Raw genomic sequence first — 18,314 nt, 5'->3', positions numbered from 1 at the left:
TCTTTTTTATACTTTTGTTTGTATTTAAATTTACAGCTACAAAGCTCAGTGTGTTAAAACTATAGAAACATTTAAAACTTTATAATGACTGTTGTTTTAAAGTACATGAATGAAAGTCATGATCGTGACTAAGGGGTGCATGTTTATGTGACTGAACAGTTTGAAGGGTAGAGTGATTATAATACAGAAGTTTAATTACATTCTTACTTTAAACTTAAACTTTTGGTTCTTATATACACCACTGTATCAAATACAGTGAGAGACCTGGAAGAAAAAAGCAATTATTAATTTTCCATCAATGTGAGAAAACTTCTCTATATATCGAACTAACGAAATATTTTAATTCAGGTATTAATTAATTCAGTAGAAAAAAAGTTTGGGTTTGAAGTCTCTATTCTCAGCTTGGTGAATTACAAATTCAGTGCATCCCTCATGGCCCAAAAACAGTTCATTTGAGCAAAAACTAAAAAATTATAACATTATGGGTATTGAAGTTCTCTGGTTGTTTTTACACTTCTTCTTCTTCATATGATAATCTTATTTTTATTTTTCCACCATTAACACATAAAACTTTTTAAGGTATATCATTTGAGAGGATTACAGATATTGTCATGGAGATGATAATGAATCTTCTAATTTTCAAGTGAAAGATTTCAACACAAAAGATGTATATACAAAATAACTTATTATTTTTCTTTACCTGCATTACAAAATCACACAAGGGTGGCAGAAGATTTTGTAGAAACATACAACTAGAATATGACACTGGCAAGGAAGAAACAGTCTTGTTCATAATAGTGCAGTCTGGTGTTACTGTGGTGTGTTGACATGATTGTTATTTTCTTATTGTTTATGATAATAGTTTCAACCTTTCACATAATAAACAGGTTATATTTTGTCTTCACCACAATCCTACTGTATGCTATCACCTTCTTGCTATTTCTCTTTGAAGCCATTCACTGTTTTCATAGTAACGAGGGTCAACCACTTTTAGAGCAGTCCGCTTGTATAAATAATAATAAAAAACAGCTCCTGTAATGTACAGTAAATTGTTAGATAAACAGATAATAATGAAATAAAAACTATAAATGTATCTGTTGTTAATATTTTAGGATCATAAAATAATAAGGTCAGTATTTTTTGTTACAATCACAAAGTTATTTTTTCAATGAACCACAAAATGCATGTAATGCTATCCTATATACATGAACAGTTAGTGAAATTTTATTTTGTTCTTTATTATTGTTGACTTTTGTGCAGGACAAAAATATTGTTTAAATAACATTTAAATATATACATTCTTCAAAAAATGGAGAAATATTTTTTCAGAACTTTTAACTAGTTCTGAAAATGTTACACAAGTTATTATTCAAATGCATTAATATTCCTTGGAGAGTATATACACAATTTCAGCAATTGGCAATAACAGCAAACCAAAGCATTTTCTTCTAAAGTCAATTATATTTACATTAAAACACACTTTAGGACCTACTCTTGCAAGAAACATGTACACAGAATGAAATGATTATTTGATAGTTAAAAAGGAAAGATAAACTTATTCTGTTTAAAAGCTCTTGGTATAATGATCATACAGTTAAAATGTAACTGAAATTTATATTATTGCTATGGCAAGACAAAACAACTATGTGGAATAATATCAGCCCTCCACCTTGATTAATATTTAGGTAAATCAGACATATTTTGATCAACCATATATACCAAGATGTAAATGGTCAGAAATTTAGCCTGTACTATTGATATGGTTCTACACATTCTTGTTTCAGTCATCACTTAAGAATGAATTGCAGAGTTCAAACTACTCCAGACTATTCCTGATTTGGTTTGTTTTGAATTTTGTGCAAAACTACTCGAGGTCTATCTGCCCTAGTCATTCCTAATTTAGCAGTGTAAGACTAGAGGGAAGGTGGCTAGTCACCACCACTTACTGCAAACTCTTGGGCTGTTCTTTTACCCATGAATATTGGGATTGACCATCACATTATAATGCTTCCATGGCCGAAACGACGTGCATGTTTGGTGTGATGGGTTTTCAAACCTGCAACCCTCAGATTACGAGTCAAGTGCCTTAACCACCTGGCCATTCAGGGCCGACTATTCATGAACCATGGCTCACACTTCACAGAAGATATTTTGTTATCTTACACATGTGGTGGTAGAGTACAGGTTCTGTAACTGAATCAGATGTTCAAAGATGCAACTAGATGAAGTGTGAACATAAAGATGGTTAGCAAAAAAAACTTCTCAAAGATGGTCAGTATGCTAGACACAGCGTGAGGACATTCAACATGTAGCAGAACATAAAACTAATGTGCCAAAAACACGTTTGGCCAACCAACAAGTTGTGGAGAAATATTCTTCTTAACCCCTTTCCTAAGATGACTCCAATGTTTGCATCGTGAGAAGCCTTGATTATTCCAGAGATGATGCCATTGTTGGAGTTTATAATGCTTATGTTTAAGAAAAAAATATTACGTTATGCTTATCAGACCATTATTGAATGTCTCATAATGCTCTTCAATCTAAATTATGTCATTTTTAATGACCAATTAGAAACTTTCACAAAATAAGTAATGCAATAATTGATTGAAATAATAATGGGGTAATGTCAGTTGCATGCAGGTGTTGATTGAATGGTAACTAGATAAAAATACATCTCATTTTGCATACATTTATGATTTATTTGTGTAAAATAATATAAAAAATATCAAGTGATGAGGGTATGAGCACCAGTGGTATTCAATATGTACCAGATCAAAATGATAAAGAGTTTGATAGTAGTGATTATTCAGACTGCAGGAGAATTTTCACTTTCAAGACTTGCCTCAACTGAATGAAATGGCTGAAGGATGGAAATGTGTTTGATGATGCTAGGCCCCAACTGGAGTCACCATTAATGCATAATTTCAGTGTGACCAACCTCACAGCTTGTTTATCAGATAATGAGTGTTTTAAGAGCTTGTGAAAAAGTTTATTACCAGTGAAGTTATAAACCATATCGCTCTTTGTGTAAGTGATAAAGCAAAAGCTATTTTTAATGCTACTCCACAACCTAATAAAATTGTAAATAATATCCAATGGAAATATGTCACTGAAAATGATATATTTATGTTTCTTGCTCTTTACTTTTATACTGGAATATGTAAATATAGCAATATGAAACTAGTATTGGGCAAGAATGCCCTATGAACCAGGCAATGAATTTTCCTGTGCTGTCATAACAAGTAGAGACAGGAACATGTCAATTATGAAACTTCTATGCTTTATCAAAGTATATGATGTGAGAAAAATGTACCTTGTACGCTCTTGGATGCTTTTTGTGAGATTTTGAGAAAAATTTTGATAAAAAACGCAGATGCAGGAGGTCTATGCAGTACAGAACACTTTGACAAGACAAAAAAGCGTTGCAATAGATGCCCTGAAAAACCAGGCCTATGCAGTACAGAACACTTTGATCAGACAATAAAGTGTTGCAACAGATTCCCTGAAAAACCCAGGCCTATGCAGTACAAAACACTCTGACAAGACAAGAAAGTGTTGCAATAGATGCCCTGAAACACCCAGGCCTATGCAGTACAGAACACTCTGACAAGACAAAGTTTTGCAATAGATGCCCTAAAAAACCTAGGCCTATGCAGTACAGAACACTTTGAAAAGACAAAAAAGTGTTGCAATAGATTCCCTAAAAAAACAGGCCTATGCAGTACAGAACACTTTGACAAGACAAAGTGTTGCAATACATGACCTGAAAAACCAGGCCTATGCAGTACAGAACACTTTGAAAAATATGGCATAATAAATAAGATTATTCTAATTATATAAGTTTACCTCAGTTAATTTATATATTGATATACTTCTCAAGGAGGGCATTTTTATTGGAAAGTAAGTAAAAGTCTTTTTTTCGTTATCTATGGCAATTTTTGCAATTTGTATTGAATGGATTAAAGATGAGTTTTCCTTCATCCTACAGGCAGTAAGATGCTTATGTCCACTTGGAAATAATTTGGAACCATATATACCACATTTTGACACAAAAATGTGACATACAGAAAAAGGAAATAATTATTTATGAAGGAATAAGCATTGGTTTTTGTACTGACTTCTATATCCTGTGGATTAATATAATCAATATCCCACAACAGAAACCATATCCCACAACTCTTTGTAATACAGAGTGTTGCAAGTAGCCCCCCCAACTTCAATCTAACGAGTGATGACACCTGTATTAGTGTGATCTCCATGATGATAAGAAATCCATTTGAAGTAAAAATGTATCTCAGATTGGCAAGTATGAAGGTCAAAACGTTGTTCTCTGCTTTATTAGTAAAAGTGTTAATACCCATACTAGCCATCCTGAGATACATAGTGTGATCTTCATGCTCATTACATTTCAATCCAAATGAATATATACAGGATTCACTTGGGAGATGAATCACTCTTCATCAAGTAACTCCAGATCACAAAAAATGCTAAGGAAATACCCTTTCTAGAGGAGTGTTCAGTCATAACTGAATACTTCATAAACTTTCTGATTTCATGCAGATACCCTCAGTATTATGCTGTCCTTACTGTTTGTACTGAAGTGAAATTTCAAGGATGGGAAAATGTAAAAAGAAATTTACCAAATGTTCATTTATGCACATAAACTGAACAGCCAATTACATGCATTCCTGCTCACGTAGTTCATTGTGAAATTCCTGATTTGCATAAATTTTAATTGAAGAGATAATAGATATTATTTTATAAAGATGATTGTTACATTCATCATACAATGTTGCTGTATTAATACAAATTCTATTTATTTCCTAACTTTTTGAACAGTGCATTTTATAAAAAAACAACAAACACATTATACAAGTATACTTAACCACCATTTAAGCAAAACTGCTCACAGTTTACAATATTATAAAACTTTTATTAATAAAAAAAACTAATAGAAGTTGAAACATTTTAAATTTTCGATGGTTATAATTCTCAAACTTATGAAGCTATATTAACTTCAATTAAGTAAAAAGCTCACAAATTGCTCAAGTGTATTTGGCAATTATACAGTTTACAAGTACCACTATCCTGTTGTACCTAACTAAGTAACTCTAGTTTAAAATAATCTCTATCATTGGTTATTCCTTCCTAATCAAATTGCTGTTATTCTTGAAACAAAACACATTATGCAGAATAGGTAATACACTAGTACAAACTACTGTATCTGTCTACACTTTTAAGAAGTCGTAATTATGATAAAAACTAAAGGTTGTGATGAATTACTGACCAAATGTTTAGGTTAATTGTAAGCTATACAAAACCTTACAAATGCTTTATAGTTAAACAAATTGAAAATTAAAAACTAAGAGGTAATAAATTATAGAGATGAAGATTTCATCTAATATTTGAACACTTACGGGTTGTAGTATCTAAAGTCTGTAATATCACAAAAAATACAATAGGCATAAATAAAATCCCTTACCTGATCTTTGTATTACATAGAGTATAAGTAACCCTTTGGTCCAAATATACTTGTGTGGATCTTCCCACCTCAGATGCTGTCATAAAAAATAAACATGATGCAATCTATAAGCAAACTGTTTTTTTTTTATTTCACTAAAGTGTACAATTCTTGAACCACAAACCATACAAAATATCATTAATTTGAAGCTTAAATATAAAGGAATTCATATGACACTATAAAAACATGTCTTATAACATTTTTTTAAATACATAGAAATCCATGTTTTAACCATATCATGAACACGTTCCAGTTGCATATTGTAATACCTATGTCAATTCTTTAGTTATTATACTTGCCACCTGAAGCACAATTTGTGATGTGCTACTTGATTAAGTACTTGTATCTAGAAACTATTTCTGATATGTTAACATTTTCCTTACCTAAAAATGTATTTTAATAGATATCTCCACACACAGTTTAACTATCTTCCTGAATGTGTATACCAATAAGATTTGTATTCTGCCACCAGCCTCAGAGCAACTCCTACCTAATTACATGTATTTCTACATGAATTGTGGCACTGCATGATGACATTATCATGTGACAAAAGCTCTCCACCAGTAAGAGGGTAACACAACTCCATGCACACTAACTTACCCTATGAAGTTTTATTAGTGAATCTTAATCTCTTGATGAGGTAAGAAAATGTACAACAGAAGAAGAGAGAATGTGTGTAGATATGGTCATCTATCAGAAATACATTTTCAAGTAAAGCAAATGTTAACTTTCAAGACAATAAGTGATCTCTCCACACAGTTTAACTAGAATTCCATGTTGTGGTGGAGGAACTAATGAAAAGGTTGCTTAGAGGAGTCTCCTTTACAAAGCATCTAAAGGAAATGCATGGGATGTGATACCTGATGGCAGAGCCTCTATAGGGGTACAACTGTAAAACCACATCATGTCTCATCCAGGATATACACTTTACTTTGCCTAGACTTAACCATTAGCCACTACAAACCCCTTGTCTGCTGTGCAAAAAGGGTATGTGAGAAAAAATTCTATAAAGCTACCCACTCTGGTTATAGAATCACAAAACTTGTCAATAATCTGGGATTAAAAGTTTATGCTTTGCAGTAAGCATAAACAGTGTATTTGTTATATTATTATTATTAAATTTAACTGATCATGGCACAATTCAAGTATTAAAAACCAAAATGATCTAAATCTTCTAGTATTTATACTTTGAAAACTAAAAGATAAATAAATTATTTGAAACTTACTTGTTGATACAGATTCCAAAGACTAAATAAAAAAACATACATTAAATAAAATATGCAACCTTTCTGAGACCACAAATGTTTATCTAATATGTACTATAAAAATATTTTCAAAAAAACATTTTAGCAACAGAATATTATGCAAATTAAAGGCAATATGTATAAATACATACCAAAATCCAAATGTGAAGAGAAATAGAAAATGCCAAGTAAAAAAGTGAAACACTTATAGCAAGTCTGAACCGAGTAAACAGTATGCCCACAAGACCAGCACGGAAAATGTATGTATTGAAAAACATCAGAAAAATAATAATGATACTGAAGATGATACAAACATCTTGAATTCTGAAAGTAAAAGGAAGCACAATGGTTTATAAAAAGGTTTAAAAAAATATGTAAAATAATTATATGTTGAGATGTATAATTTAAAAAACAATGAAAATAATAAGTTTGAAAATTTAACCTCATCCCTTTGTTGCCAAAACATGTGAGAAGTTTACATAATTATAATAAGGTATAAGTTCTTTATTAGCTAATCCTGGATACATAAAATGTCTCCAATTAAAATACATGATTTACTTTACACTAAATAACTTCCATACAACTAATGACTCTCAGTATGGAAAAAAATATATATATTATTCTGCATTATGTGTGTGAAGACCTGATGTCAAAACCTTTTAAAATTATAATTAATATATCATGTAAGCTGACCTAGATAAACTACAATAAGTACTGATATAATACTTTAAACTTCAGCTCTCAGGTCACAATAAAATTATGTATTTTGTTGCAAAAGTAAGGTAATAAAGTGAAAATTTTCCTATACTAAAAAATGTATTTTAAATAACTACTTACCTTCTCTCATAATGTTAGCTATCTCGTTCAATGTTGCCCTCCATATGTAAACTTTTATTTTGCTACACATGCCACGAGCCTGAAGATCCCCCCTGTTGAAGGTACAATATTCCAACATGTCTCTCATATAACTCAATGTGCACGATCTTTTAACCAAAAGTAGCATGATATGTACCTGTAATGCAAGTGACCCTCTACACTTTGCTACATAACCTTCACTTTGAAGTTTGGCAGAAGGTGTGAGCACTGGAGAAGTGGGGAGGAAGGATGATAAGTGTGAAAGAGGTAAGTAACTATCAGAAATACACTTAAGTACAGAAAAACTATTACTTATGATACAGTACTTACCTTCCCCTCATAAGATTAGCTAGAATCCCACACTGAGGAGGGACCAGTGCAAGGTAATGAAAGGAGAATCCCTGAAAGCATCTGAAGGATAACCCTGACAATGAGATATATATATCCAAAGTTCAGAAAAGGGGAATTGCACCATTTCTGGACCAAGTACACCTTTTGCCCATTTGTAGATTGTGTAATAAAAAAAAGAAAAGAAATTGTAAAGTGTAGCTTGGCTAGGCACTGTGGACAATACTTGGTAAGTCAACTACATCCAACACCTCCTTATAGGATACCAACATGCACAATAGGGGAGGATGAGAAACATACCATCTTCACCTAAACCTCATGATTTGAGGATTAAGACCTGCACTGATTTCTGGATATGTCATGAGGATCATCACTGATCCATTGTTCAGGGAATTAACATCTGATATTCAAAGGATGTGTCAGATTTTATAGGCTATGTTTGTCAATTTTCAATTAAAGACTTTTACTTGTACTTCTTTACAGCATAAATATATACCGTGTTGTTATTGTTGAGCTTAGAATGTTTCAAGAGTAGGTGTCTATGACTTGTTGGTGATAAAGCCAATAACAAACGAACAGCACACAGTCCACTTGTTTTTAATATAAATATACATTCAGAACTAATTTAATGTACATATATAAAAAAAAGTCTTTACACTATAGAGATCATAAGGATATTATACACACTATATGGTTCTCTTTTTCTTGTTAAAAGTCCACTCAGGCCTATTCATTTACTTTAGAATTTCAGTTTACAAGCTAAACTACCTTTTCCTATTTCTATTGCACTACTGTTCTGTGTACAATTCACTTACAATTGTAGCACAAGTTATTGCAGTTGTATACTGTTCTGCCAGTAATTGTTTAGTCTTCTTTTAAAAAGCTACCCTCTATTCCTTTTGTCAAAGTGCACTCTAGTAAGTTCAAATGCTATAGATCTATTATTTGATGGAGTAAATTATTCTCATAATCGTTTTTTTCTATTGTTAGTCTTACTCTAACATATTAAATGTTAGGCCTATCACTTTCATTGAAGTCAACTTCATGCCAAACTGTTCCTTGGCCATGACTTTCCTCTATTTTGCTATTATCTTTGTTTATCTGTTGTTTCCTGTCCATTTCATACTATTTATATGTTTATTACTAAATTGTCTACTTTCTATATCCTCAACATCAATGAGTTACAAACACAACTTTCAATAATTGTTTGCTTTTAACTTTCTTATAATAATAAAAAATGTAAGCAGTCATAAAACAATCATTCAAAAACTAAACTAATTTCTAACATCTATACTAAACAGTCTTTTATACTATGACAGCATGCAATTAACTCCCCCCCCCAACCATGGTACAGTATGACATCATCTAAAGGTAATAACATCCCTGTAAGGAAAGAATGAGGGACAGTCAATGATAGCACTGTAACATTTCCATATACCACCATTGTTACCAATGGCACAGAAACAGTAACTTGGGAAGGAAGATAGACAATTCAAACTCATGTAAGGACTTATGTTGATTGGTTCACTCTAATCAAAAACCTCTACTCTGGGATCAGACTTCCATGAGAAGGTAAAATAAGGTCTCCAATTTGAAGGGGTGAACAGCAATTGTGCCAACTTAACTACAGTGTTTATGTACAAGGATGTAAAGGGAGTCACATGAGCATGTCCTGCTACTACTGGTTAAGAGATTAGGCATGATGAGCTGCACGAGAGATATCTTGGAATATGTTAATTCCAACATGGAGTGAGAGTGGGGTGAAGGGTGAAGCAAAGGCTTGTGGCATGTGTAAAGATAAAGTTTGCATATAGAGGGCAGCAGTGAACAAGTATACCTGATCTTATTAAGTAGGTAAGTAACATAACAGAATTTATATTACAGTGTAAATAAAGATATCACAAGTGTCAAATCCTGTAACTACATGTATACTTTAAAACAAGTTAAAAGAAAGCAAGAGTTTTTGAAATATAACACTTCATTTAAACAAAATAAACAGTGAAAGTAATCTTACATGTAAAGAATAAGCTCAGTGACAACAGGATCTCGAAAGAAGTCAGCAAATGAATTGATAAACAAATCTAATCCAAGTAAGACATACTGAAGGCACAAAACTGGACGGAATCGGTCTACTTTCATGATGTTATTCCACTACATCAATATTGTCACACTTGTTGTTGCTGTTCTTACATTACTCAATTCTGTAAAATTCAAGCTTTTTTATACTTCTCTGGTAAGTTTCAAAAGGTGTTACAAGTTCTACACACATGCATAGTAATTTTTGTCACAAATTTCAGAACTTTCTTCTATGATTTTAAATTTGACAGAGGAATTTTGAAACAATCAAACACTGCATTTAACTTGAGTTTTAGATATTACAAACATATATAATGGAATAAGTGTTTCGATGGGTTAAAATATCATTTTAAAATGTGAAACATACTTTTAAATACTTTATTTACAGAACTCAAAACTACCCCTAGCACCAGTTTACTATTTGAGATTAGCCCATACTTTAATGATAAGGCATGAGAAAGAATATTACACTTTAATAGTTATAAAAATGTTCAGAACTGGGAGATAAATATGTATATATATATACCAAAGTTCTCAAAATGCCTAGTTGAGAAAAAATAAAATAAAAAACAAATCAAGCTGACTAGCAAAAATATGTGGTTGTTCTGATTCCCAAATACAATATAGTATAAACTACTGACCCAATTTGCCACCCCTTTTTTTAACAATTATTAAAGCCTTCTCTTTTTATTTTTCTAGTCTACCATGTTATACTTTTTTCAAAACATTATTGGTATGGTATATTATAAATCTAACAAATTTCTAGTGTGCCACGTGACAAACTCTGTTAATCACTATTTGATGAACTGTGAAGTTTAAACCTAATTCGTTTCTGATTTAAGATGTTTACAACAAAATTATAACAAATGTTGTCGGAACATTTGAGCCCAATAAGTTATTTGGCATTTTCACTGTTTTTGCTTTCAAAATAAATACATCCCTTTCATACAACTTTCTCATTTGCATGTATGATTTAAAGACCATATGAAATTTCTATCTTGTAAAGTTTGCAAATTTATCTGCAGGCAAATTTGGGATTATATTGTAGATTTTTAGCATATTATTTGCAAAGAATGTTATGTAATTAAAAAAATAACACTGGGCATAACCAACCACTCAGGTAGCATTTACATATTTGTTACAGTAACAGCAGAACTTGTATCACTTGATTGTTGATGGCTGGTATGTAATGCAAGTTCAGTAGCACATGAAAAGCAAGTAAAATTTGTACTTTTCTGACATCATTCAGACAGACAAGAGGTCTTTATCAGAACATATAGTTTTAATTTTTCTAAAGAATGATGTCTAAACCTGCTCCTTGGTTATATATTTGTTATTATTTTCAACAGAACTGCTTTGCTTAATATTAGTTATTCCTAACCTGTTGTGAAATGTACTGGTAAAAAATTGCCAGCTTCTCTTAGTTCTAGTAAAGAGTTAATGGAATCAAAGCACAAATTTTGAACAACCTACAACACTGTTAACTGGTATAAGATGAATACTAAAATAGTCTAATCTTACACTATTGAGCAATACCAATTAGAGTACAGCTATTTTATTTCTACCTTTGAAACTTACAATATAAGTTATACTAGTAGAAGTATCAAACTCAAAGTATATATCTACTTCAGGGAAGATGTGGTGCATGCAAGTGCAAATGATGTAAGGAAAGGTATGTCAGAAAAGCTAATTAATAAGTACAAGGGGTTGATAAAGACATTTAAAGTTATGGGTCATAATATTGTCAGGGATACTGCCCCCAAATAACTGTGAAGATGAAGTTATAAATAGGCTACTAGGGCTACATTCTAGGTTTAGGTTAGTACACAAGGAAGAACTAACTGTTTTCACTTGTGGTATGGCTCAGTGGAAGAAAAAGTGTTTTTTAGAATGGATGGTTTACATTTAAATATGGTAGGGGATGGTTTGTTTGCTAAGGCTGTTAATTCAGCTGTAAGAGAAGTTTTAAACTAAGACTAGACAGTGGTGAGGGCCAAGAAAAACTAAATGAAAAAAGAATTAGATGCAGGAAAAAGTTTGCATAAGAAAAGAGTATCAAAGTAGTTATAAAGATAAGCTTAAATGCTACTGTTATAATGCTAGGAGTATAAGAATTAAAACAGATGAATTTAGAGCACTAGTAGTGATGGAGTATTTTGATATAATGGGGATGACTGAAATATGGTTAAATATGATTTTGATGACAGATGTTTCTTTGAAATACAGAGTTACAGACTATTTAATAGGAATAAAGTATGAAAGAGAGGGAAAGTTTTACATGTAAATACTGAGTTATATCCTGTTGAAACTGAGGACATCAAAGATAAGAGCAATGAGATTGAATCCATTTGGGTTCTGTTAGTGGGTATAAAAGGAAAATATTTTTAGTGGAAATTTCTTACAAACCACCAAATTAAAATGATGAAATTAGTGAGAAACTAAAACAAGATTATGATTTCAGCTATTAAGGAAGTCATAATTATGAGAGATTTTAATTTCAGGCATACAGATTGGGAAATGCTGATATCAAACCATAAGGGAGAAAGGTTTTTGGAAACTTTTCAAGATGGCTTTCTTCACCAATTAGTCAAGGAACTTACTAAAAACTGCTATTTTAGATTTACTGATAACTTCAAATATAGAAAATACTGAAAAGGTGGAAACTAAGATTTGGATGCAAGTGTCATTGCTCTATTGGGTTTAATGTTTTGCTACATATGAAGATAAGGAATAATGATATTTTGTTACAAATTTCAAAAAACAAAATTTTGAAAAAAATGCAACAAGAATTATTTGTTGTGAATTGGATAGCTCAGTCATTTAGAGATGCTGATCAGATGTGAACATTTTTTTAAAATAAAATTTTAAATATTTAAGATAAATATATTTCTTATAGAAAGAAAAGGGTAGCTACAAGTAAAAAACCAGGTTGACTCACAAAGAATGTAAGAGATAAAATTAAAGAAAAGCATCATAAACTTAAGAACTTTAAATTGACTGGTATGGCAGGAAATTTAGAAGATTAAAAATTGTGATCAAGAAAGTTGGTGAAGCAGGAAATCAGGGCATCAAAAAGGATGTACAAGAAAAGGTTGGCTGAAACTGTATAAATTAACAGAAAGTATTTCTTTAAATATGCTATGGGAAACAAAATGTTTAAAATGGAGATAGAGTCTTGAGGGATGACAAAGGAAGTTAGTGTCTGATGATTATGAGATGGCTCAGTTATTAAATTTAGCTTTTTCTTTGGTTTTCAGTAATGAAGATTTAATCATTACATCACATCTTAACAGTTGATAAATGGAAACCTGCTGAAACAAGATGACTGCATTAATTCAGCTGGCTAAGAAACAATTGGGAAGTTTGAAAAATGATAAGGTTCCTGGGACAGATAATATTTCCCTGTGGGTTTTAAAAGATTGGATATGTAATGTACTTACTTTTTTTTTTTTTTTGTCAGTCCATGAATAGTGATCAGGTACCAGAGGATTGGAAGTTAACTAATGTAACTTCACTTTTGTCCCAGTAATCATTGACCCATTAGTTTTATGTAAGTTATGGAAAATCTCTTGGAAAGTTTGTTAAAAGATACTTTCCAGTTTATTTAACAAAGTTTAGCATTTTATTAGTCAACATGGTTTCACTAAGGGAAAATCTTGCCTTACAAATCCTGTGACATTCTTTGAAAAAGTTGTTGCTCATGTGTATATTTTGTATACATGGATTTTCAGAAAGCATTTGACAAGGTGTCGCATAAAAGCTTGTGAAACAAGTTATTGGTATAAGCATGGAGGAAGAGTTAACAACTTGGAAAGAAGAGTGGCTAGATGAAAGAAAGAAAGTTGTTATAAATGGAGTTCAGTCACACTGGATTAATGTCACAAGTGGGATACTTTATGTCTCAGTCTCAGGACCATTGTTCTCTTTTTATTTTCATCAATAACATTGATGAAGAAATAGTCAATAAATTACTTAAAATTACATATGATATTAAGGCTTTGCATATGAAGAAGATACTGCTGCTGATTCACAAAAGGATTTAGATCATTTAGCAAGCTGAGCAAATAAATGTCAGATGAATTTTAATTATAATAAATGCAAGATACTGCATGCAGGTTATCAAAAATTGAATTATAATTTGAACAGGAATAACCAAAACAGTGTTATGAAGGAAATTAATCTTGATGTAATAATTTAACAGTTTTGAAAGCTGTTTCAGTGTGCTGTTGTTAGTAGTAGGGCGAATAGGAGTTTAGGTTGTACAGAAATAATGAATACAAGTCTAAAGAGGTTATAATTTCACTGTGCAGCTCACTGGATATGCCACATTTGGAATGCTATGTTCAGTCTTGGGCTCCTTACCTTAGGAAAGACATTCAATTATTGGAAAGAATTTGGAAAAGGGTTACTAGAATGATGTCTGGAATGGAGGGGTTGTCACACAAGGAAAGATGAAACCTCTTAAATTGTTTTCTCTTGAAAAAAAGAAGAGTTTGACAGGGTATTTTGTAACTGATGTGTTTAAAATTGTAAACAACATTGATAATGTTGATTTATCATATATTTTCACACTTAATGGTGAGAATGATAAGAATAGAGGAGACAAATATAACTTTTGGCAGGATAGGAGTCATCTTCAGATAAGGCAGTTCATTTTCTAACAAGATAATTAACCTTTGGAATAAATTGCTTTCAGATGTTGTACAGCCAGTGAATTTATACGAGTTTAAGAAAAAGCTTGAGAGGTATATGAATAATAATGACTGGCTTTAAGATTACTTATTTTTTAAATTATTTTTATTTAGAGAATGGAACACTCAAGACAGTCCAATAGGTCTTATGTTTTTACAAAACGTTACATATTTAGTAGTTTAACACTTTAGGATTAACTTTGAGAAATGTGCATAACATTACTATTAGTATACCAATACTATATCATGAACTTGACTGTTGTGTGCATATGCAATATGATATGCTATGTGTCATCTTGTATTTGATTTTAAATTTTCACTTTGGCAATAGCGAACGGTTCTGTAGTTGGGTACTGCAAATGTAATTTACACACTATATAATTTACGTAAGTTACATTATAATTTGTATGCCACTATATCAATGCGATACAGAGGGACAAAAATATCTTTATTTATCGAGATAAAGTTATATGCTATACTCCTAAATTGTACAAAAACCATACTATTAATAGTATTATACAGTAATATATATAGTATAAGAGGGAACGCAGTTTAGTAGCAGGTGCTGTTTAACCAATGTCGAACTTCGTTGCTTGTGTGATGCTATAAGAAAGATATATCCGAATAATTTTAGTTAGTTGGAAAATTTCTACTTTTATTTCCTAACATAATAGGCATTCCTTAATACTTTCGAAAACACGACAAACATACCTTTCACTTCCTAAAATGAAAACAACAAAATGAAACTTCAAACAGTTGAAACACAAAGTGGCACCTCGCTTTTATGTATGTGAACTAAAAATAATGAATTTTGTTTTTCAAAAATTTACTTAAGATAATCAAACATTGATTTATAAAGTCTATCATTTCTCTAATATTTTCGTTTGAAATCATGTATTATTAAAACTATACAAGTAAAAGAAGAGGAAACAAAAGTTATAGCTTTTATTTAATTAATCTCAATCACACATATTTTAGTCCAAATGAGTTGTTGTAGTGGCTGAAATAGTCACGAATTTCACACTTCCATAATTCGTTGAGAATGTGTCTTATTCAGATAATGTTTTCCAAATTTTCAATATGTGTTGTTCATATACTATGACATTCTTGTTAAGAAGATTGTAAACAATAAATCTTTCATTCGGATAATGCTGCATATGCCAATATTAGAAATTCGTATAATCTTAGCCCATACTCCGGTGGGCCAGCGGTAATTTTATGGGTTTAAAACCTTAAGTAATAGATTCCTCAGATAAACATAAAGAAGGCTCACCTAATAACACTATAGTATAAAAGGTACTTGCAACGTTTCATACATTGTTCATGAGCTTCACCACCCACTTGTTGTGAAACACTTTACAAGTAGGACAATGAAAAAACACATAGTCAATAGTCTCGAAGGAAGTTTTAAAATCGGGACAAAAGAGAAAGGGCAACAAACAATTCTTACATAATATATATTTGAAAATGACAATCACTTACACAATTGATTACAACACTTTGTTGATGCCGTTGAAATATAGCAAGAGGTTTATTCACTGGAGGTGAAAATAAAAAAATACTTACAATGTCCTACAAGCGAATTTGAACGGAGCTTAGACCACGAGGAAGGAAATTTTTGATACAAATTCTAACATTATGAGATACTTAGTAGAAGTACCACAGGAGGAGAATTAAAAACGTGCTGCCTTGGTTACCACTTCGTTATCAGTGATACTACAGTGACTAAGACTCTACGCAACAAATTTGAAGACCACTCCAAATAAAGCAGTTGTAAGCATGAGATTCTCAGAGTAAACCAGTTTAAAACCCTTGATAAAAAGATTTTAACAAAACAAAGCTGCTGAAGGAGTCGGTAAAAATCACAATCTAAAGAAAATTAGCTTCTTAAGCTTCCAACCAGGAAAAGTAGAAGAAAGAAAAAGCAAGTGAATTCTTTAGAAAAAAAACTAGAGAAAACCTGGCACATTCCAAGTGGTGAAGATGGCTTTACGAAGATCATGCACTGTTTGGAAACGTCCATTTTTATAGACTTCCCTTGCCATCTATCCCCATAAATTTTCAATGGGGTTCAGTTCGGGCGAACACGCTGGATGGTCCAAAGAATCACGTTATTCGTCATGAAAAAGTCCTTTGTCCTGCAGGCATTGTGGATTTCGGCATTGTCCTGCTGAAAGATCTACTCATTTCCACACAAGCGAGGGCCTTCAGTCAATAACGATGCTTTCTCCAACATGCCAAGGTAGCTAGCTGCTGTTTGACGCCCCTGTATAAGCTGAAGCTGCAATGTTGCATGCTAGGAGAAAGCACCCCAGTTTGTGATGGAGTCTTCTCCACTGTGTCGTGTAGAAAATGTCTCCGGTGGGATATCCTTATCGTGTCAATAATGTTGGAAGTCATCTGGACCATCCAGGTTAAATTTTTTCTCATCAGAGAACAAAACCTTTGTTCACTTTTCTGTGTCCCATGTTTGGCGCTTCTCAGCAAAGTTTAATCGAGCTGTTTCGTGGTGTGGAAGGAGGCGTGGCCTTTGAAGACGTTTACGGTTTTTAAAGCCTTTCTCTCGTAGATGTCGTCTTATTGTTCTTGAGTAGCATTCTGCGTTCTTAATCTGGTTCGACGATCGGCTGGTGTCTTGCCGGATAACCCTTCGAATCCTCCTTCTCAACGCCGGCAAAATTTTCTTGAGCCGACCACTTGAAATTCTCTTTCCGTATCCGTCAGGATCTTTAAAGAAATTTGCAATAGCAGTTTTACCACGCCCATCTCATCAGCGATAGCACGTTGAGAGAGATCTTGCTTTTGCAGCTCGACAATTCTGCCACGTTCAAACTCTGTCAACGTTTTAGCCTTTGCCCTGTTTTTACCCAATGTAACACAGGAAGTGTCAGTGGGAGATGTTGACAACGCTAATGCTTGTACACAAATGACTAAATTTCGTTACGTGTTTACCGATTAATGCTTCGTTTCAGCATGGTCTTAAACCTTTGACCAGCTAGTATTTAGGCTAATTTCATAGTGTTCACAATTTCCCTATTAAAAGCTAAAAATGTTTTTTATTTTTATTTTCCCTTTTCTTATTTTCATCATTTGAAGCTCTACTCAAATGAATATTTTTTCTTTATGTTCATTGGCCTTAAGATTTTGGCCAGCAATGTATATGCAACATAATTAGGTTGCATATGTATTAATCTTTACTTGTCTTTACATATTTTTAAAAGTTTTATTACACTTGTATTTTTAAAAATGTGGTTACTATTCTCAAGTCAAGCAAACCAAAAATTTGCATGTAGCATTTTATAAAACGTATGGCAGTGTTCGAAAATCTAATAATGTTTCTTTTTGCTTCATAATTTAATTTTAAACGCTTCATTTTAACTCTGAAGTAAAATTTTAATGCAATAGCTAAAACACAAGTGTTTTAATTTACTTGAAATTTAAAGTACCTTAAGAAGTAGTTTCCGAGATTTTTCCTATTTAACAGCTACACAGTGGCACAGTGGTATGTCTGCGGACTTACACCCTTAGAAAAATAGGTTTCGATACCTGTGGTGGGAAAAGCACAGATAGCTCATTGTG

At 32.1% G+C, this 18,314-nt stretch overlaps 1 protein-coding gene across 1 annotated transcript; it reads right to left on the bottom strand.

Annotated features, from left to right (window-relative positions):
* Window positions 1–375: 375 nt before the first annotated feature.
* LOC143232085 (transmembrane protein 138) lies at window positions 376–15,536 on the bottom strand. The gene is made up of 5 exons (XM_076467155.1): window positions 15,447–15,536; window positions 9,983–10,169; window positions 6,918–7,089; window positions 5,483–5,558; window positions 376–1,032 (listed from the first exon to the last, which is right to left on the bottom strand). Exons 2-5 carry the CDS (start codon window positions 10,105–10,107, stop codon window positions 926–928), a joined length of 480 nt encoding a protein of 159 aa, XP_076323270.1. The 5' UTR covers window positions 10,108–10,169; window positions 15,447–15,536; the 3' UTR covers window positions 376–925.
* Window positions 15,537–18,314: the final 2,778 nt, after the last annotated feature.

Source organism: Tachypleus tridentatus, chromosome 11 (genome assembly GCF_004210375.1).
Source record: "Tachypleus tridentatus isolate NWPU-2018 chromosome 11, ASM421037v1, whole genome shotgun sequence".
NCBI lineage: Eukaryota > Metazoa > Arthropoda > Merostomata > Xiphosura > Limulidae > Tachypleus > Tachypleus tridentatus.
The sequence above is the reverse complement of the archived record's forward strand: the minus strand, read 5'-3'. Positions and strand labels throughout refer to the sequence as shown.

Coding starts and splice junctions, on each gene's coding strand:
- LOC143232085 (XM_076467155.1), bottom strand. CDS start 10,107: ATGAAAGTAGACCGATTCCGTCCAGTTTTGTGCCTTCAGTATGTCTTA. Junction 7,090..9,982: donor ACTGAGCTTATTCTTTACAT/GTAAGATTACTT, acceptor TTTTACTTTCAG/AATTCAAGATGTTTGTATCA. Junction 1,033..5,482: donor CTATGTAATACAAAGATCAG/GTAAGGGATTTT, acceptor TGTACATTACAG/GAGCTGTTTTTTATTATTAT.